The 22,225-nt window shown below is 37.2% G+C and overlaps 1 protein-coding gene across 2 annotated transcripts in view; it reads right to left on the reverse strand.

Moving 5' to 3' along the window:
* GRID2 (glutamate ionotropic receptor delta type subunit 2) overlaps positions 1 to 22,225 on the reverse strand; it is a 737,077-nt gene that overhangs the window by 310,373 nt on the left and 404,479 nt on the right. Inside the window, exon 3 of one of the 2 annotated variants that reach the window (XM_061992860.1) lies at positions 17,839 to 18,123. The exons of the other annotated variant lie outside the window; for it this stretch is intronic. Within the exon in view, the coding sequence (XP_061848844.1) occupies positions 17,839 to 18,123 (285 nt within the window). The remainder of the gene's footprint in view (positions 1 to 17,838; positions 18,124 to 22,225) is intronic. 2 annotated transcript variants of the gene reach the window in all.

Genomic DNA, 22,225 nt, shown 5'->3' on the forward strand with positions numbered 1-22,225 from the left:
GGAGCTCTGCTTGAGCTATGCTCATGGCATTTCTCAAAATATTAAAAGAGTAGAAAGAATGGCCACAAATCAGCTGCCGTCCAAAAGAAACACTAGAAATGCAACCTACAAATAGTTGTAACAAGTTTCTTGATTTGGTCATTCAGCCATCACATGTGATCCCTATTTTTCTTAAAGGACTTTCACGTTAAATTCCATAAAAAGCAGTGAAGCTATGATGATTGCAATGCACAGTGCTTTCTTTGCGTAAGGGTTGTTGGAAGGCAACTGAGGGTGAGAAAGGTAGGAAATACTGTTTGGTTTTGCAGGATTCAAAATTATGCTATCCAGAGCAACACTATGTAGCTAAATGTATCTAAGTGAAACTTGGGCTGTTCACTCATCAAAAAGTCTTAATGTTCTAAATTGCACAGGTATTTATATCCTTCAAAAATAAAGCAAAATCCAGATATACAGTTGCAATGGTACTTGCTGTTCTTATCTGATACAACCACTGCTGGCTGCATTTAACAAGTTCTTCCATAGCAAACTGCTCCAGTAGAGAGCTTTCTAGCTCTCTCTGAGTAAATCTTTCTTTAAAAATTACTTGTAAAGGAAGGATTGATCAGTAAAATGCTGTGTTCATCACAAAGCTTGCAATATCTTCAACATCTCTAAAACTGAAATGGCTGGGTATTCTCACATTGTGATACTACTTCAAGCTGGTCCAAGCCCTTGTAAGACCTTTTCCAGCAGTGAATGCCACAAGAGAGAGCAAAGAGCTTATTTGGTATTTTTTTCTGTTCCTTTGAATGGTTTAATTTAAAAACCTAAACTTAAAGCTTAGCTTTTAAAATCATTTAATGACTTTTAAAGTCAGAACAGGGGCTCCTGGACCTCAAGAGAATCAGAATTGTAGAAAAGAATCAGTGAATCATTTTGGCTTGAAGAGATCTTTAAGATCATACAGTCCAGCCAATGTCCGAGTCCTATCAACCAGTAAACCATTTCCCTAAGTGCAACCTGGATCCCCTGTTCTGGCACTGCAGAAAGTGAAAAAACATTTATTTAAAAAGAAAGTTTCTTGTCAGACCTGAGGCCATAGGCTGATCATGTACCTTTCTTCATGAAACATCTTACATTTGAGAAAGTTTCCAATTAGATTTTCACAACTGCTTGACAACTCTGAGATTTTTCATCCTCACCTATCATCTTCTCCTACTCCTTGCACTTTTTATATGGGGAGTGGCTCTATTTAATCCTAACATGGGATGAGTAAGTATGGGATGAAGAACCGCAAAAGCATTTATGCTACTGGGAGTGCCTTAGATGCAGTTCACGTGTGATGTGAGAGGATGGCTGGAAAAACAGACTGAAAGCAGACTGGAAGGATGCCTGAGTATGATAGACTCTAAATCCTAGAAGAGATATTACACAAACATTCATAAGGTCTCCCAGGAAAGGACTCTTGGCTGGCCTTGGTCTATTTTGCAAGTGATACAAGTGCTGGCACATTGTGATACCATCTTGGGGTAATTAACAGAGAATAATGGAGCATCTAACTGGTTTATTTTAGTAGGACTGCAGTAGCTACATTCTCATAGGGGTACACTTACAGGTGACAGCTTTTAGAGGAAGTAAAGTGTATTTTAAGACCAGAGAAAATAATGAAAATCACTTGAGACGAATATCATGAGGAAATCTTCTAAAATTTCCCCCCCTGAACTGACACCCTCCACCAGCTGTTGAGCACCTGTACTACCAGCAGTTCAACTGTGGTCAGTCCTGTAAACATGAAGTAAATGTGCCTGGAGACCTGAACTGCAGAGGAAGAATTATGTGACCACGCAACTCTGTCCCTCCCTAACAAAGCACCATCAGTATGGTAGACAAACCTGTGTGATACACTCTTGAGAAGATTATGGAGATGTCATATGTGTATTTAACAAGAGAACTATGACAGGGAAAGTGTAAGATCTTTGCAATTCAAGTGTGGCTAGTAGCCACAGCAGACGAACTTTACACTGCTGAAAGGGAACCTAACAGGAATACTCCAGCATCCAGACCTGATGGGGCTTTAGGGAAAAGCTGGAAATACTGGAGTTAAATCTTTAGGCTGACTTTACTGGAAAAAAAATGTACCATAACAAAAATCAAGCTTTCCTCTTTTCTGAGTCTAGTGAATACTCTTTTTAGTGAGCTACACACCTGACGATTGAGGGTGGGACAATACATTCCTAAGTTTAAACATTCTGACAAACAGAGGTGATTTGAGCATTTGACTTTGGGTTATGGAAAAATGAGATAGGTCAGAAGTTCTGAGTTTCACACAAGTCTAGCAGCCTTATCAAGAAGATCAAAGTCTTCGACATTCACACCTTTATTTCCTTATTTTTGGTCAAAACCAGTGGCATAAGGAAAACAAAGTTCAGTCTCTACGGTAGAGAAAATGGTCTGCCTGTCTCCCTAGTAGAGATGTACTAACTAGAGAGCATTGCAGATAGTCATCCTCTTCTGGCACCAGATTACTGAGATAGTTCAAATTATAAAGAAATAGCTATGTAATAGCTTATCATCAAACAGTTCACAAAAATAATTCAACTAGGTTAATTATGGAAGTCAGACTGTCACAATCAGCAAGTTGAGTTTCTTGTCTAGAGCTCTAAAATACCATAAACTCCATAGAAATGGTATTTAAGGTATTTAGACTATTTTAGGCATTCAGCACTGCAACCTCATTCTTCAGACACTCATTACTAAATACCATCATTACTAAACACTTGAAGAATAGTTTAAACACGAATAAAAATAAAGTTCCATAAGAGAATCAGATACTAATTAGAACTTCTATTTAATATCTAAATCAGGAAAATTAAATTCCATCTAATCAGAGATGTTAGATTTTTTTTTTGTCACTTTAAATATCAATTTAAAAAGCAACACGATTATTTAAATTGCTACAAATATGCCTAGTTTTATGCAAATGACATAGCAACTTCCTTCCATTTTAACCCCTTCATTCTAAAGTTTCTGAGGCTCACCTAGTCTGAGAACTACTCATCATTCAGACAAATGGATTAAAAACTATAAAACTGAGGCATTGGGGTCAAAATTATTGAAGTACAACATATGCAGATGTGATCTAGACACATTATCAAATATTGGGGGGCAAAGTTACTTAAGCTTTAAAAACTTTTAAATCTATAGCATAAATCCATATATTCTTCTCCAACACCAGAACATAGAATGAAACACCAAAGTTTTACTTGTCCTTTTGTCCTGGTTTAGGCCCATCAGGGAACAAAAGACCACAACTAGCCTCAAGTACCAAAGACCTGAGGATTGCTAAAGGTCAGGGAGAGTTTAATTGCCGCTTAAGGTCCAGGACAAAACAGACCAGGCTACTTGGCTTGGGGAAGAAAACAGAAAATAATTTAATGCAACATCAACTAAAGCATAACCATAAAACTTCAAAACAACCAACATAAAACAACATAGAGTGATACAACAACGAAGAGTTCGACCAGCCCTTTAAAACCACCTTCTCCCCACTCCTTCCCTCTTCCTGGGCTCAGAGCCCTGATCCCTGTGTTTTTACCTCCTTCCCCCAAAACAGCTCAAGGGGGTAGGGAATGGGAGTTTCAGACAGTCTATTCCTGATAGCTTCTGTCATTTGTCTCTCCTCAGGGCAGGTGGGCTCTGCATCTATCCTCCCTGCAAGTCCGTGGGGTAACTCACACACACAGCAGCCCTGCACGGGCTGCTCCGACATGCATTCATCCCAAAGGCTGCAGCTCCTCTCTGCCTCTCATGTGGGTCTGCTCTGCGGCGCGCAGGCTCTCCAGCACAGCCTGGGCCATGGCCATCTCCCTACACAGTCCCTTGCCTGTCCAGGTGCACTCACATAGAGTTGCTGATGGCTTTCAGTCTTGCCATTGCCCTCCATGGGTTGCAGGGGCACAGCCTGTGTTCTCGCCACAGCTTGCAAAGGGGTCTCTGATCTGGTGCTCCTCCTTCCTTCCTCCTTCTCTGACTGTGGGGTCCTCATGGTCACCTCCATCTTGTATCACTCCTACACCCTCCAGCCTAGGACTTCCAATTCCCGTCCCTAAATAGTGATGGCAGAGGCTCCAAGAGTGGCCCAGCTGGGCCGGAGGCGGGTCTAAACCCAGGAGCCAGGGGAGAGTCCAAAAACTCTTTACCAAGTCTTCACTGCAACCCGCTCCCCCTGTTACCAAGCAAAAGCTGCTCCTTCCTAAACCATGACACCTTTCAAAACAATAATGTAATTTCACTTACCCTGAATTTCTAAACACACTGGTGTTATTACCTGATATTCTATATAACCTGTGTTGTCCCAAAAGTCAGATTATGGGATCAAATAGCTTTGTTTGTAAATATAAACAATGAAACAATTGTGTTGAATTTTCATCAAATGAAGATAGAAAAGGTACCCAGGTCCAGTATTACTCTATAGTTCTACATTTATTAGGTGACCATGCCAACAGTATGGAATCTGTGTGATATGCTTTTAGAACAGCATCATTCTAATGGAAGATATCAAACCAGGATTCATAAAACTTCTTTACTACTTCTGTCTTTGGCATTGATACAACACAAAGCTATGGGCAGGAAATAAATACCGATTTTGCTTGTACCTCAGCTTATCCAGTAGAAAAATGGAGGTAATGGCGATGCTCACCTGCTGCTATGAAACAGCTGAGAGCACATTAAAACACCCTGCTATTTCAGTGCTATTTAAATAATGATGGTGCTTCCAGTATTTCAGCAGCAAGTCACTAGCAATGATCATATTCAAAGCGTATGCCAAAGAACAGATGCTGCCACTGAATGGGCAGCATTATCTTTCCTGCGTGGATTGTCTGAAAGTGGCACATATCCACACTGCACTGTGGAATCATATATAAACTCCTTATGCATAAAAATCTGGCAAGCAACCTGTGGCACAGATGGTTCTGCTGCAGAGACACAGGACTGTTCATGTCTGGAACACAGGTGTTTCTTGCCCTGAATTTGCTAGCCAACCTGTTGCCCAGCTAGAAGATGCATTTCTGTTTTCTTTTTAAGTTAGATGAGTCACAGCCATTTCCTGAAATGCAGAAATGCTGCCCATTATCACCAGTATGAATTATCTTCCTTACTGGTGAAAGCCAAAGTCACCACACAGAGACAGAGCAATGCTAGAGTGAAAGTTATTTTCTCTATCAACTCAGTGTCACTATCGGTTAATATTACTTTTTCTTTTTTTTTCACTGTAGAGCCTTATAACTTCTGCTCTACACATGTTGCACAAGAACAGAGTACCACTGTGCAGCCAGATACTCAGTATCAGCTATAGGTTTAAGCCATTCTGGAAATGTAAAGAAAATATTACCAAACATTCTCTTTTTACCCAAAATTGTGTCTTGTCTAAGAAATTGTGAAGTTGGCTTGGAAAAGTCTAATAAAGTCTAACACAAGCAAAAACTATCAAGGACTCTATTGGAAACAACCTTCCCCAAGTACTCATACGTAATCATGCCACCACAAGGCATTAGTCTATAGGAAGGTCTTGTGCTCTGCAGCACAGGTGCACAGAGGGTCCAACACTGGATGCCCCAGACTGACTGCAATCACAGCTAAAGTACACATGCGGAGCATCCTACATGGGTCAGGACAAAGCCCATGGCTTCCTAAGCTCCGAAGACCTCACTGATATATTAAAATGTAGGTACTCAACACTACTCAAGATGAGATTTGAATTCAGGTGCCAGCTTTATCACAGACTTGTCATTACTGCGGCAGTTATTATGGACCTGACCTAGAGAAAGAACTTAGGAAATGGAGTACAAGTCAAATCGAATGAAAGCACGTAAACTCACGTTGTCTTTTCACCGAACAATCTTTTTGATACTGAGGAACTAAAACAAACAGGTATTTCAAATGCTGTTGCAGACTGTGCTCAGAGCAGAGATAAGCATCCTTCACAGACAATGAGTCCAATATCTAAAGCTCCTTAAATGATCAGCCTGTCAGGAACACTCAGACCTCACCTAACACAAACAATAGCACCATTTAATGGGAAGCTCAGCAGCTGGTTGCCAGAGAATATGCACAGCCAAGTGACAGAGAAATGGAGCCAATGTTTGCAGAAGATCAGAAGGATTTAAAATCTGCAGCTTTCCAGAATGCCAGATTACAGGAGAAATTGTGTCTTTGCTCTTTTTTTCATTGAGGTCTCTACACTATGTATGTGACAAACTCAGAACAAGAAGATACCTGACTTTGATAACCTGAAATATGGTCCTCTACAAGGGTGTTTTATCACTGGATCAGATGTTGTTCTCACTTTTTTTTTTGTTCTCTCTGGCCCTGAGGAACTTTCCTCTGCTATCTTTTCCTATGCAGAAGAATAACTTCAGAGGGAGCAAGTCTCCTAATCTAGGGCAAAGTCTAATGATCAGGACATCCTAGAACACAACAAGCAGGGTTTCAGGACTCTCATATAGGAAAACCAGTATGTATATGCATTTTACAATCTGTAAAAAATGCAACTCTTAAAGAAATAACTCGTATGATAAATGCCTCTTATACCCTTATTAAAAATGAGAAACATAAAAGTTAGAAGTAGATGCAAAGTTTCCAAAAAAATTTCAGATCACTCTATGACCAGGGGAAGAGAAAGATGGCATATTCACCAACGATAATAAACTAATCCATCCACCTGTCTCATTGTATTCCACCTAAACTACAAGCTGCTCACTCGGCCCTGGTTTTCTCAAATCTGGTTCACAGTCATTAGGTCATCCTCCCTCAGATACAGTTTTAGATCTGATGACATTTTCCTCACAGTATCGAGATGATGAATACCAACAGATTCAGCTGTGGCAGTAAAGGTGAATGTACCTGTCAAATATTCACTGGCTGATTTACACAAAAGATCACTTCATTTGTACAGTTATGAGAAAAGCCATTGTATAACAAATGACACTGTTCAAACTCTTATCAAGAAAGCTTTGTGAGTCTAGCACAATGATTCTTCCTTACACAGTGATGGCTAACATGACAACAACTATTAATTATGAAAATGCACTGTACATAAGGGAGATCTACAGCTCCAGTCAGACTGATGGTGGCACTGCTCTGCTTAAAGCCTTGAGCAAAGTGTTCGCATTCCTGTGCACATGTTAATATTTATTAATATGGTTAAGGTCCAGACTGAGGAAAACAACGATTTAGCATCATGATTCAGTAACAGTCTTTCACACTACTTTTACAGCAGTGGGATTACCTCTCATCAGTCACTTCATATGTAACTCAATGAACCTCCAAAGTTAAACAAATACGAAAAAAATCTACATAGCATTTTCACTTCAGCATTTTGGAACCAAAGGAGCATTAATCTGAACGATTTCAGATGGATGAACTAGCTTCAGAAAATATAGAACTAGTTCAAACTCAGGATAAGTTAGTTCAAGCTCAAATGTTTTATTACATATGAAATCTCATTTGATAGTTTGTAACCTAACAAGTGGGGATGATACCTCTTGGTGGAAACTGAAAATTTGTAAATGGTAAGAATGACCAGTTTTTGATCTCTCGTGTACAATTTTCTGAAATTTCCCACAATCAAAAAAAGACAACAAACTTTCTCAAATTTCACATTACCATACAGCTGAGGAAAAGGAAGAAAAGTACACTTATATGCTTCTTTAAAAAGCATATTACCATTTAAAAATGTAATAAAAACTAGTAACTTAAGTTCTGATGTTTTATATGAACCATGTGGCACTTCTGAAATATCTATGTAATCTTCATTTTAAAAGATCCACCAAATGTCATTTACATTAGCCACTTTTTGTTTCATACTATGTATCAATTGCTAGAGATTATCCTTTAAATAAGAAAAATCATTACAGATACTCTCAAACAACTGAATCAATGTTGGAAGAGAGATACTAACATTTCAGTTTTCAAATCCTGCAAGACTTAAGTTTCCAACCTTGCTGGTGATTGACACGAGATTTTTTCTTTGAGTTTCTCTGTTTTAATTGGAAAGAAAGAGAAAAGTAAAGGATAAAAAAAAGATAAATAAAATGGAAACTAGAAATAATCCATAAGATTATCAACTGCTACCTCAGCTTCTCTAAAATAGAAAGGGAAGCAGATTGTGATTCCCGCTTACTCATGGAGATTGACAAGACAATATAATCTACAATAATATATTTTTGACTGTGTAACCTGCTTTCTACCTCTTCATTCAGTTTCTTTCTGACTACAGATCACAAGGAACCATGTATTCCTTTCCAAAGAGGTGGTGAGGAACAGCAAAGTGATTATTCTTGCAGACTTTCTGGTAATAAACCAAGTGTGACTATGTGTGTAATAACCTTACTTCAGATAAATTGTTCCCTGACAGCATCAGTCTGCTCCTCAATATTTTTTTTTTTTATGATGATTACAAGTTTACAATATAGAAACAGTAATATTTTATGAGTGGGCAGGTGCAGTGAAGAACATAGGCTATGAAAACAGTGCTGATAAACTAAGATTTAGAAATTATATAATAAATATTTTCCATCTTTTTCTTGTCTCTCTGCTTCTCTTTTCTTGAGTGATTAAATCTCTCAGAGATAAGTTTTCTTTTCAATTTATGACACTACGTGACATTTACGATATTATTATGTCTAAGTCATGGCTTTTTTCCAATGGTAGGACAATTTCTTCCATTCAATATTTTATACTTTCTACATTTAATAACTGTTTCTTTATTTAGCTTCCAAAATATCAGTTTACTAATTCAATTTTAATACTTCTGAGAAGATATTAAAATGATGTGTTGAGAGTTGAAAAATACTTAGCAAATAGTAGTGGAGATCAGTACAAGGTTCAAGTATTCACATGTTATTAAAATAAGTCACTTTTCTTCTGATGTTTGGAGGCTGTATATACAAAATTAGTCTCATAACTTTGCAAAACCTTAATATAGTACCTCATTTACAACAATTACCCAATGCACAAATATTAGGAGAACATCTACAGTTTTATTTTGACCTCAGCACTGAAGTCTTACATGTAATAAAAAAATGTGCTCTTCATTCTTAACACAACACAGATAGCTGCCAGGTCAAGCCTTTGAATATTTTATCTAGTCTATCTTTAAAGACAGCAACGTGAGCAAATATCAACCCTCTTTACCTTTCTCCATATTCACTTACACATCTGGAATGTATGTCCCCAACTTTTACACGTCTGAAAAGCAGAAGCACGACCATCATTCCACTAGAGAAACTTTATAGAACAGTTATCCCAGAATTTGAATAATTTTAGAGTCAACTAAAAAACATTGTCAATATCCAGTGGTAATGTCAACCAGCAGAAGCAAGTTGTTACAGAACTTCTCACAAACAACTGCTAATTTGCAATATAATTGGCACATTAAAGTTATATAGATGAAAAATACATGTTCCTTTTCTTATCTGAATGACATAATAAATACTAATGGAAAAAAAAGTTCAATAATAAGCTTGAATTAATGATATGTTTGTTGAGGCACGATGAAGTAAATGAGTACAGGAAGTTGGCAAAGAGCCAGATGAGTAATAAACAGTTTTAAGACTGTCTGGAGACAGACTTGAGAATATTATAGTCATTAAGCAGCTGAAAACAGCCTCAGGGTAATTATAAGCATTTGTGATCACTTAAAGAGAGCATGATTATTTTATGAATCTTTATTAAACTTGCATAAAAAGTTTAAATGATTTGAAAATGTTATGGTCTCAAGAACATCAATGTCAATGGTCATCATGTATTTATTTCTTAAAAATGTGTGTACAGGAAAGTGTAAATGAAATTACTTGCCCAATATGGTTTTATCAGGAGATAGTAGGAATCCAACATCCATGTGTACAGATGGGCATCGTTTCAAAACATTAAAATATCAACACAAGAGGCAGCCACTCTGCAAGCAGATGAGCCTTTTGAGTTCCTGGTATAATCTCTTCTTTTCCAGGATGTTTAAAGAAAAATATTCCAGTTCTATAGCATAACACTCCATTTATTAGAAAATAACTGCCTTGCCAAGGCAGGGATGGGGAGAATGTTCATTTATCTTCATAGTTACTTAGCCTAGAATACTCAGTAATAGAGATCTCACTATTTTCCATAATTGCATTATGCTTTCTGTCTTTTTCTGACATTCTCCCTCAAATTGAGTTTGAGACATCCTTTTTAGTGACGTGACCAGGTACCTCATACCACCGCCTTCAACTTTTCCTGGTGCACAAGTAATCTGGAACTCCTGTGTATGCTGAGGAGCAAAGAAGAGGGATTTGTGAGGAAATTTCTGCAACAGTTGGCCTTCAAACTCTTTCCTACTTCTAATCCACCGCCTTTACTTACAATTTCTTCTTCAAAATCCACTTGCTATAGGAATGCCTCTTTGAACCTCATAGAATAAATTTCCATCAAAAATTTATTGCTTGTTTTGTTTCTCTTCTTTCCAAAAGTTAAAATTAAATTACCAACTAAGGAAACAGCAACTACATATTGCCAAATATACACATCAGTTGGAAGGTCAAAAAACTGTGAGAAAAGATATCTTAGTCCTGAAATCAGTAAATATTGCACAAATCAGCAGTGATAGTTGCTTATCAAAGGCATATTGGGTTGAAAAACACACAGTTAGGTCAAAAATTTGGACAAAGAAATTATGTTTCTTAACAGAATGGTTTTAAAATATTACTGACACCACTATAAAAGAGATTACGAAATAAGACTAAATTAGTTCTCCTGGAACAATCTTATTCCCCTAACTTTTCACAATAAACTGCAAAATCTTTCTATCTGCTTTGCTACCAACAAAACATTGCAAATATTTTTTTTTCCAAACACATAGACGTTCTCCCTTTCATCTTAGAAATGAAGAGATATCTACACTAATTGTGGCACAAAAGTCACAATTATGGTCTTGCAGTGGTTGACTACTTTCTTAATAAAGAATTTACTAATACAGAAAAGTGCCTTTGTATTCCTGGAAAACACAGTGAACTGTAAACTGCCTGAAGAGTAAATGATGAATTGCAAAAGCTTGCCCCTTGTTGATACACCACAGAGATAAAAATCAACAATATGCTAGGATTCTAGGTCAATTGCTCTGTTTATATAACTTGGGTTCACACATTCAGATCTCAAATGAGTATTTCATTTGTTTTCCTCTGCAACTGAATATGTAAAGATGTTTTTCGTGTTACTATTTGACCACTGTCAGATGCCAATATATGAGTGAGGCAGGTTTTGCCATTTCGAACTATTTTTTTTGCTTTGAACTTGAAATCATAACATAAAAATGCAATAAGTTGGCAAAGCTTGCTTAAAAAGTTTACATATGTCAGTGTCTCTTTTTACAAATCTAAACTTTGTCATTATCAAGTTATATCTTTTTAACGTCTAGTCTGAAAAAGCCTTCATTGAAAAGAGGGCTGATGGTCCTAAAGCAGAGTTCATAGACTTAATGAAGAAATTGGCCAGTCTCTACACCCTCTTACAAAAAGGAGACGTACAGCTACTCTCTGCAACAGAGTAATCTTATGGTTTGAGCTGAGCAGTGAAGAATGAAAAGAGTAGGAGCCAATTCAGATACTTAAGTAAACTTGGCCTGTTCATGCTGTATGGATAGTAATTTTAATAGCAGGTTGAGAAAGGCATCAATCTACAGCAATTTTGCTGCATTTTGTGCCACCTACTCTTTAACTCTACAAGACTGTCCTTAGTAGCATTTGAAGAAGTGTGGAATTGTCCTTGAACACTTTTAATATTCTCTTGTGCAATGTTCTAAAAAAAAAAAAATCATATTTTATGATCTGGGCAGGTCTTTGTCTTCTTTCATGTCAAGGAACAAAACACACTCAATACAAGCAGACTGACTGCACTATTTTCACTGGGAATTTGACTGAGATCATGCAAGTAGAGAGCAAGGATGATGGAAAAGAAGACATCTCATTCTGATTTTTACAAGTTTATCTGAATTTATACACTAAAGGTAAAGATGCAATGGCAGCAAATCAAAGACAAACAAAGATCATCTAAGTCTACTCAAGTTAAAATGTTGTCCTTTCTCACCTCCTCACTCATTAAATGCTACTGTGTGTCAGCCTCACATTTGTTACTGGCAAGGCTCACAAAAGACTATGATTAAACAAAAAAAAATTCCACTAGTTATTCAGCTTAACTAAGTTAATGGCAGCAAAGTACTTAAAAAAAATATTATTATCAAGCTGTGTTTTGTTTTATTTTGTGTTAGAATAGTCAACCTGCCTACAATTTTACTTAGGAAAAAAAATCAGTTAAAAACTTAGATGTCAATTTTCAGAAATGCATTTCTACATCGTTTCTTGAACACCCAGATAGTTATGGAAGAATTGTTTCATTCAAAGACTTTTTTGTTGTTGTTGTTGATAAAGAACCTTCAAGTAGACTTGGGCCTTCTAGTGTTTAGACAGAAGAAATGTTAAAAAGTTAAAACTGAATATAAATATCGGCTTACATTAAAAAAAAAGAATTGAGGAGTTTTTAAAAAGTATAACATAGAGGAATTATCTCAGCCCTCCAGAAAGATACACACTGAAATAAACAAATCTCTAACTCCAATAATGAAAAGGAATCTATGATAGACTGTCAGATAAAAATATAAAGTAATTAAATTCATGGGATTAAAAAACTATGATGTTGATAAATTGACATATAAATGGTTGCAGCTTCTTTTAAAGGTGCAAGAGATTTGGTTTAGCACAATATTTATTTTGGATATGAGCCCAATTTTAATGTCAGAAAATTTATTTTAAATACAAAAGGGACATTTTCTTCAACAGAGTGAAATTATTACTGGAAATAATTTCAGTAATACAACTTAAGTATTCTGTTATAAATCACTAAATTACATCGCAATACAAAATAACTTAACAGAAAGTACTGGAATTCTGCTGGTTGCTGGAACCAATCAGTCTAACAGTGTTTTTGTGTTACTAAAAGATGGTAATAAGAGGAAAAATAAAGGATTAATACATATCAGAATCTATATTCCCATTACTTCTCAAGGGCCATTTAATGCTATGGAGAAATCACTTAATGTATGCTGCATAGACAAAAAAATCCAACGGGGAAAGAAATTGCTCTGTTTGCACAAAGGTCAGTTTTGCAGAGGACTGTGCAGAACATATCAATAATCTCTTCCTAATCTGAATTTAGTTCTAATGTAGATGTTCATCTCCCACCTACATTACTGCTTAGTACGAAATGTTGCATTAAAATTACTAATACTAAAAGCTGCACACAGTTAAACTGATCTTCAAATACATTGCAGGTAAAACTAACACTAGAGGCAATGTAGGTCCACTCTTAAATGAGGCAGATGCCCTGGTGACAGATGATACGGACAAGGCAGAGATAGTGAATACCTTCTTTGCCTATACTGATGGAGACTGTTCTCAGCAGCCCCAGACTCCAGAAAAAGTCAGGTTAAAGGAGGAGTTTTGTTTGATTGGTGAGGACTGGGTTAATGATCAGTTGAACAAGCTGGATGAATCCATGGGCAGCAACCTGTGTGTTGAGGGAGCTGGTGGGAGTCATTGCTAAACCACTCTCCATCATCTTCAGTAAGCTGTGGAGAACAGGAGAGGTGCCTGAGGAATGGAGGAAAGCAAATGTCACTCCAACCTTCAAAAAGGGCAAGAAGGACAAGCTGGGTAACTACAGACCGGTCAGCCTCACTTCCATCCCTGGAAAGGTGATGGAAATTACTTATCCTGGATGCTGTCTCCAGGCATTTAAAGGGTCATTAGGAACAGTCAACATGGCTTTACCAAGGGGAAGTCAAGTTTGACCAGCCCGATAGCCTTTTATGAAGATGTAACCAGGTGGATAGATGGTGGTAGTGCACTGGATGTGGTTTATCTTGATTTCAGTAAAGCATTTGACATCATCTCCCACAGCATCCTCACAGCTAAACTGAGAAAGTGTGGGCTGTATAATCAGGTAGTGAGGTGGACTGTTAACTGGTTGAAGGGAAAAAGGCAGAAAGTTGTGATCAATGGGGCAGGGTCTAGTTGGAGGCCTGTATCTAGTGGAGTCCCCAAGGGGTCAGTGCTGGGATCAGTACTGTCTATACATTCATTAATGATCTTGATGAGGGAACAGAGAGCACTGTCAACAAGTTTGGTGATGATACTAAACTGGGGAGAGTGGCTGACACACCGGAAGGTTGTGCTGCTGTCCAACGAGATCTGGACAGGCTGGAGAGTTGGGTGGGGAGAAATCTAATAAAATTCAACAAGGGCAAGTGTAGAGTCTTGCATCTGGGAAAGAATAACCCCTTGTACCAGTACAGGCTGGGGAATGAACTGTTAGTAGTGTAGTGTAGGGGAAAGGGACCTGGGGATCTTGGTGGACAGCAGGATGACCATGAGCCAGCAATGTGCCTTCATGGTCAAGAAGGCCAATGGCATCTTGGGCTGTATTAGAAGGGCTGTGAGCAGTAGGTGGTGAGAGGTTCTGCTCTCCCTCTATTCTGCCCTCATGAGACCACATCTGGAATATTGTGTCCAGTTCTGGGCCCCTCAGTTCAAGAAGGACAGGGAGCTGCTGCAAAGAGTTCAGTACAGGGCTACAAAGATGAAGGAAGTGGAGCGTCTCCCTTCTGATGAAAGGCTGAGGGAGCTGGGGCTCTTTAGCTTGGAGAAAAGGAGACTGAGGGGTGTCCTCATTAATGTTTAAAAATATGTAAAGGGTAGGTGTCAGGATGATGGAGTCAGGCTCTTCTCAATGATGTCCAATGGTAGGAAAAGGGGTAAGGGGTACAAGCTGGAACAGAAGAGGTGCCAAAGGAACACAAGGAAAAACTTCTTCACTGTGAGGGTGACAGGACACTGGAAGGGGCTGCCCAGATGGATTATGGAGTCTCCTTCTCTGAAGTAATTCAAAACTCACCTGGACAAGTTCCTGTGTGACCTACTCTAGGTGGTCTTGCTCTGGCAGGGGTCTGGACTAGATGATGTTTCGAGGCCCCTTCCAACCTTTAAGACTCTGTGATTCTGTGAGCAAAGCTTCCAACAAGTATTTGGTTTTAGAACTGTATGAGATGAGAAAATAAATAAATCTTATACTGCCTCAGATCCTCTCAGGCAAGCTGAGGAATGGGACTGGGATTTTACAGAGGGAATTGCAAACCCTCTTAGCTCCGCTGACACTGACCAGTGGAATGGCTTATCCCCTGACTTCCACATCATATTTGCATGCCCAGTCTTGATTTTTTTCTAAAACAGGTACAAAAGCTAATGGTAATGATCCTTTCCTCAAGCTCTTCTGGTGCTCTCAGGCCAACTCTCTTTTATAAAATGCAATTTGATGCTGAGATTTCAGAAAAAAAGTCACATCTATAGGACCCATGTAAATCAATGGCCTTCCCAAACATTAACAAATCATAAAATAATTAGAGGTGGATGAAACTTCAGGAGGTCACATAGTCCAATCCACTGTTCAAAGCAGGGTGAATACTGAATTTAGACTTCTCCAGTCTATAATCCATGATAACAAGTGATTCCAGCTCCTTTGTTCATGCCCTTAATTTCTTCACCCCTCCCTCTGTGCAACCCCCTCTTCAGTCAATATAAAGCCTGGGAAGAGAAAATATACAGTGTTGACATACTGGAAACGCTTTGAATATGTCAATAAAATATCAGGAAAAAAGGTAGAAAGCAACATAATTTGTTAAGATTTATAAGCTCCTGGCAAGATTGCTCTCTAGGGACTGCTAAGAAAATAATGGCAATTGTGAGTACAAGGAAAACAACTGCCATAGATCAAAACCTGGCTAAGAGAATTAAGAACAGGTAAAATACTGTGCCAAGCCTGATGATTTCACCTGAAATGGAGTAATAAGGAATCAAGTAGACATTCCAGTATGAGCTAGAAGAGGGATTGGAGAGACAGAACAACTATCATGGTAATGGAAATAACAAGACAGGCTCCCAGTTAGAGACGAGGATCTGAAATCATTATACCTTTGCACAAATAATAGCCCTATGCAGACTTACAGGTTAACTTAAAACCGAGGTTGCATTTAAAATCTTTCTGTTAATGGTATTAGTCTCAAACTATGCACACACAGATCCAACAACCACAAAAAAAGACAGTACAACCCCACCCCCCAAAAAAAAAAAAAAATCAAAAATACCCACACTGCACAAATAATTTGAAAGTAGACAGATTACAACTTTTCCTGATGTATATATAAAGTGATCACTGATCAGAATCAGATTACCAATTTGTCTCAGCCAGTATGGCGTGACTAGTAGACTACTGAAGTAAATGTCATAGTAGCTTGTAGAAACACTTAATATCTCCCACACATTATGTCTTGGGTTGATGTGTTACTGAATGAGTTACTGGTCTGAAATTTATTCCTTGCAGGCAGCAATCTATATTATTAAAGTCACATGATGAGAAGATCCTTACCCAGAAATACAATCTTCAAATTAAACACTGAAACTTGAATAATTTAAAACTAGTATTTACAAATATAATTATTCAGGGCTTATTTTTGAGGTTATAAAACTAAAAAAAACCCATGAAAAAATATGTCTTTTAGCTGGCAATATTTTGATCTTCTTCATATGTACACTAGTACTTAAATGCACAAACTCATAAAATATGAATAAAAATATTCTTTGCTGCAAGCGTTCTGGACGTTTGTTTGGGTTTTTGGGGGGGGAGTATGTGTGTGTGTGTGTTCCTTATCTTGTGCCTGGTGCTTTTAAGTGCTGCTTTGTTATAAATAGAAATTCTCCTATTCATCATTTTCTATCATTCTAATTTAAGAATTTATTATGTAGCCAGGGAACAAAAAAATCAATAATATCTGACCTGAATGAACCAGATATTATGCACAGCAAATCGCTGAAGTGAGCATTTTTTCATTACTTAAAGATTTAACTTTGAAAATAAATTTGAAAATGTTCACCCAAACCAGTCATGATTACCTATGAATAATGGATGCATCTAAAGAAAACGGGTCTGGTATCAAAGCAATTTTCCATAGGAAAAAAAGATCATAAAATTAGTTAGATAATGCACCTATACTAGAGAAATCTGTCCAGCTCTGCTCTGAGCCATAGAAAGTATCTGAACAGAACTCAGCTGACTCATCGAGCTGGATGGTGTAGTCTTGTGATGCTGCCGTCAGTGTTGCAGTTACTCTGTCACGCAACAATCATCAATTCAGCACCTTTCAGGAACAATGAATGAACTGAATAAGAAGGAACATTGTCTTCTCTAGGCTCTCCCCCTCAAGTTCTTTGCCCTACAGAAATTCTCTTTACAAGTTTTACATTTATGAATAGCAGCTCCTTCTTGCCGAGGCCTCTGACCTACATTCATTACTGCTTTAGCCTTTGGCCATCAAATTAATGTCAACAAACAGGACAGAGTCACCACAAAATAAACTGAACAATTCCACAGAATGCAGAATCTTACACAATGTCTCTTGAATTATTGTCTTACATCTCTACATTCAAAAAATCAAGAGAGCGTGCAAAAAACTTTTATGTTTTGTAAACACTGGCAGAATAGAAACATGGACAAATTCTCCATTTATCATCTAAGCCTAAAAAGAAATTCTGAAATAAATCTGTAAATGCTGAGGGATTTTAGAAACAGATATTTCTCTGAGTTGCTGTGAAATGCTGAGAGAACCATAAATGTTCATAAGCAAAACACAATCTATTGGAAGACTATAAAGATGTAATGTAATGGCTTTCAACAGAATTATGAATTTCACAAAAAATACCCTGCTAAAGAAATACTTACCATAGTCATTATCATAAAAAATAATGAATTTCTGCCACGCATATTCTGTTACCACCCTCAATATGACATCATTTAAGTAAACAGGGGGCCGCACAGAGAGTGTGTAGTCATCATTGCGGTTGCTCCTGGTGAGCCCGCAGCCGCTCCTTGGCGTTCCTGCCGTTGAGCGCTGGATGAAGAGGTGAGGGATGTGCATGGCATCTGCCAGAGACTGCAGGGATCCTGCTGACGTGCAGCCGATGGAGCTGACAAGGGCCAGGATGCCTTGGTTCATCAGGTCACAGGCTGCAAGATAACAAAGCAATATTTGAGATGAGAGTACTTCAGTGTGTAGGGCTTATTTTTCTGTTGAAACACAGACACTAGGAAATGAAACACAACAGGTTCAATCAAGTGAAATGTGGATAAAATTTTGCACATCAAGTAATTCATACATAAATTTACTAAGATCATGAGGTTTCTGTACTCAATTTGAACTGCTTTCTTGCAAGAGCTGGAAACCCGCCATGTCTACCTTGCCCACAAATGAATCACCTCTTGAAAATGACACCCACCCCTGGGCCTTCTGAGGAACAATAAGAACTGATTCCAGCTACTGAATTAACATGACCACCCTAGGAGATAAGCACTCTTCAAAGTTTAGTACAACAGCTCTGTGAATAAGATCTTTGCATTATACAGAGAAAACTTGAAAAACTAACAGCTCAGGTTTGCTGTCAACTTTTGAAAACAAGTCAATATGATTATGTGCACTAACTTGTCCAAGCAAAAAAGCAAGAGATACATGCAATAATCTTATATAACTTCTTGTTCTTTCATCTTTAAAAAAAAAAATAAATAAAAAAAAACCAAAAAAGTTAGTCTTTGAAATAGCAAAATGTTGTCAACATTCAGTGAACAATTTTTTACATTTACATTCCTTGCTTCCATAAGAAAGGCATAGAGTTGTTTACACAAAAAAATAACACCTTGTAACTAACAGTCCTGTTAATGAGAGCTGAGTCACAGTAGACAATCTGAAGTACAATACCAATGACATCCACGTTAATATCAAAGATGTTTATCATTATTAATGTTAATGAAATCAATACATATAAAAATAATTAATAATGATTAGGTCTGTAATTTTGAAGGATTACCCTGAGAAATAAAGCAGAGTCAAGTATTTACATGGGGTTTCTTACAGACTAGAGAGCTTGAATGAAGATACAACACGGACTTGCAGCTTAATTCCCCAGAGCACACCTAAGGCTAAACTTCGAAATACTCAATTTGCCCCTGGCAAAGCTATACATGCAGTTAACCTTCATTTTAACATGTAAATTAGGTAACAGGATCGTAAAGAGCAATATATATTTACAGATGAATATCTAATAGTGAACTGTGCGATTACTTATTTTGCAGGAGCACTCTGTTCACAAAACAGGTGCAGGTGAAAACAAGAAACCCACATGTGAGAATATATTCCCCTAAAAATACAAAAACATATTTTAGTGACAGACCTGTTATCTCATGTCATATGGCTCTTACTCACAATGAGTAATGTTTTACCTCACAAACCCTTATTGATCTCAATGGAAGTATTTACAGTGTGTGGAATGGAGTTACACATTCAGGCCCATGTGGAGATTGACTTCATAGCCACAGGACAGCACCAGAGGTCAGGAATGCAAAGAATCGCCTTCAAATAAAGCCAGTGCATTATTCGCATTAAGATACAGAGATGTGGAACATGCCACAGCGGATTCTGATGAGGCTCTATCAGTAGGAACACTTATGAATTCCTTCAAGCAGATTAATATGGGAGGGTGAGTGTTCCCACAGAAGTTTCAAAGTGTTTTGGCCTAGGATAAAGTGTTGTCTCTGTATATCCTCTGAATGTAGCTCAGCTTTTGGGCCAGATTCTGAGTTTCAGGTTAAACGTAACATATTTTCAGTAACCACAAGTATCCTTTTTCAGAAAAGTACTAGATGTAATAGGTTATTGGACAAAAAAGTTATCAGTATCTCACAAGTTTCTAATATTCAGAACATTTCAAAACATTTTTACTTGTCTTTTATGCTGCTTGTTATATTCCTCATCACCATTTTCAACAAAGATAAAAGGCTTGTTAAGTTATCTTTTTAGGGAGATGCTGAATCTCTTTCTTGATTTGGTTCAGCTGAACTAAATGGCTTGCATGTCCATGTGAGAATGCTACTGTTTGAAAAATGAACTGATTTTATTGATATATCAATCTATCCATCAATAAATACCTGTAGTACTCTATATCTCAAAATATCTTGATAGATTAATAAAACAAACTAAAAAGTTCTTGCTTTTCATTCCATGAAAATTTAGGTCTCCATGGTCCTGATGCCACCTGTTCAAACAAATTAGTGTGACCCCCTAGTCTCTCAAATGTAACTTTTAAAAATACGGCAGTCGAACTGCACTACAAAAATTGCTTGAAAATGTCTAAATTTCAAACGCATTTTCAGACTGAGAATAACCAGTACACTCCCTGCAATGCTATGAAGTGGCAAACATGCTTTTTGTGAAAACTGTTATTGAAACGTGAAGGGGAAGAAAACAGCATGGAACATTTAGCTCCACAAGGCCAAATGCCAATACTGGCAAATAAACTGAATAAAGGATTAAAATCTTCCCTCCTGACACTGCACCACATTTCTTACAATAGTCTCGGGATGGAAGCTACCCTTGTGGCTCCTTCTTCCATTATATGCTTATGAGAATTCTGTGTGCTGGACTGGGGCAATATACACTTAATTATGCTCGTAAACAGACCTTATTCCTGTACACTTAGAGAATACTTAACACACAGAGAGTTAACTGCTAGAGAAAGGGCTGTTGTCTCTGAGGTAGTTTCTTTCTCTAGAAAATGAGTGCATGAGTTGCAGAGTTTGTCTCTGAGTCAGTCAGTCTGGATTATTCTTTGAACAGAAATATAATTTCTACAATTTATATACATACAAAGTGAAACCTAAATGATATATCACACTACCATGTATATATATATCTCTCATATATTTCTTGGCCAAGTAGAATTTCTGTTGACTCCATTGGTAAGAGCTCATTGGTAAAATGTATAAGACTGAGATTACACATTTTCTTAACCTTTTCCCCTCTCCTCACAAAAGGTCTATTCAACCCTTTTACTGGTGATCTGAATCTTTTAACTGTATTTTATCAATTGACTGTAGAAGCTGTAGTTCAAACATATTTGAGATCCTGCTTTCATTCCCCTCTTGAGCCTGAAATATCCAAGTAATAGGTTGTCCCATCTGTGTTAAAAAGATCCCCCTCACCACATATATGCATATAAAAGGACTTAAATGCTACCTTGCCATCAAAACTCTGTCAATTTAATTTATTATAATGTCATCAGAGATTGTATTTCCAAGCTAGTCTTTAGTTTATTGCCAATACGATCAAGGACAATTAGTTTGCCATCAACTAGAGAAAGAAAAATATTGCTGTGTCTTTTAAGTCCTCAGTCAGGATGGTAGAAATGTCAGATCCAAATTTGTATGCAGCTTCATAGCAAGTCTAACAAAGAAGGAACAGAACATTAGTAACATCATTTAAAAATCACTACTGTTCCATACGATAAGTTATGTTTAAACATAAGTTGTCCAAACATTAATGTGCTGTTATAACCACCAGATAGTAGATGCTATTAAAAAATGGATCTTTGCCAACGAAAGGAATAAAACTAATCATGGAATTTTACACATTGCACAGAAAGAATATCAAAAATGTCTATAAAATAAGATAATTTAAAATGTTTATCCATTGTAGATATACATAGCACATATAGCACACACTGGCAAGCACCCAATGCTAAATTTAACTCTCCAGATTATCTTGTCTTTCACAAAATGCAAAGTTACTGAATTTCCAACACTGTTGGGAAAATCTCCAGTAACCGAAGAGTGATCTTTTAGAGTGAAACATTTTCTAAGTTAGTTTGGCACAGCATCTAGAAAAAATATAAACACTAATTTTGTGTTCAGTATGCTATTTTTTAAAATAAAGAGCATAGCCAACGCCATTTGAAATAAATAATTTACATCAAGGCTATCAGCTTGTATAAGCACTTCAAGCAAAGAAGAATTTAAATGGCTGTGGTAACAAATGTGTCCTTAAAATGTGTTCTCTGTAAAATGGAAACAGCGGTAGGTTCTTAGCTATTATCTGCTGTAATTTTGGGAAAAAAAATCATCTATAAATAGGAGTAAGATTAAAAATAGATGCATAAATAAATAAGAAGCACCACATTAAAAAAGGACTCCAGAAATTAAACTACTGTTATGAATGTGAGCACTTTCTTAAAAATTTCTCCTTTTTTTCTTCCTGATAATAAATCACCCTCATACACCACAA

This window comes from Colius striatus, chromosome 3 (genome assembly GCF_028858725.1).
Source record: "Colius striatus isolate bColStr4 chromosome 3, bColStr4.1.hap1, whole genome shotgun sequence".
Classification (NCBI taxonomy): Eukaryota; Metazoa; Chordata; class Aves; order Coliiformes; family Coliidae; genus Colius; species Colius striatus.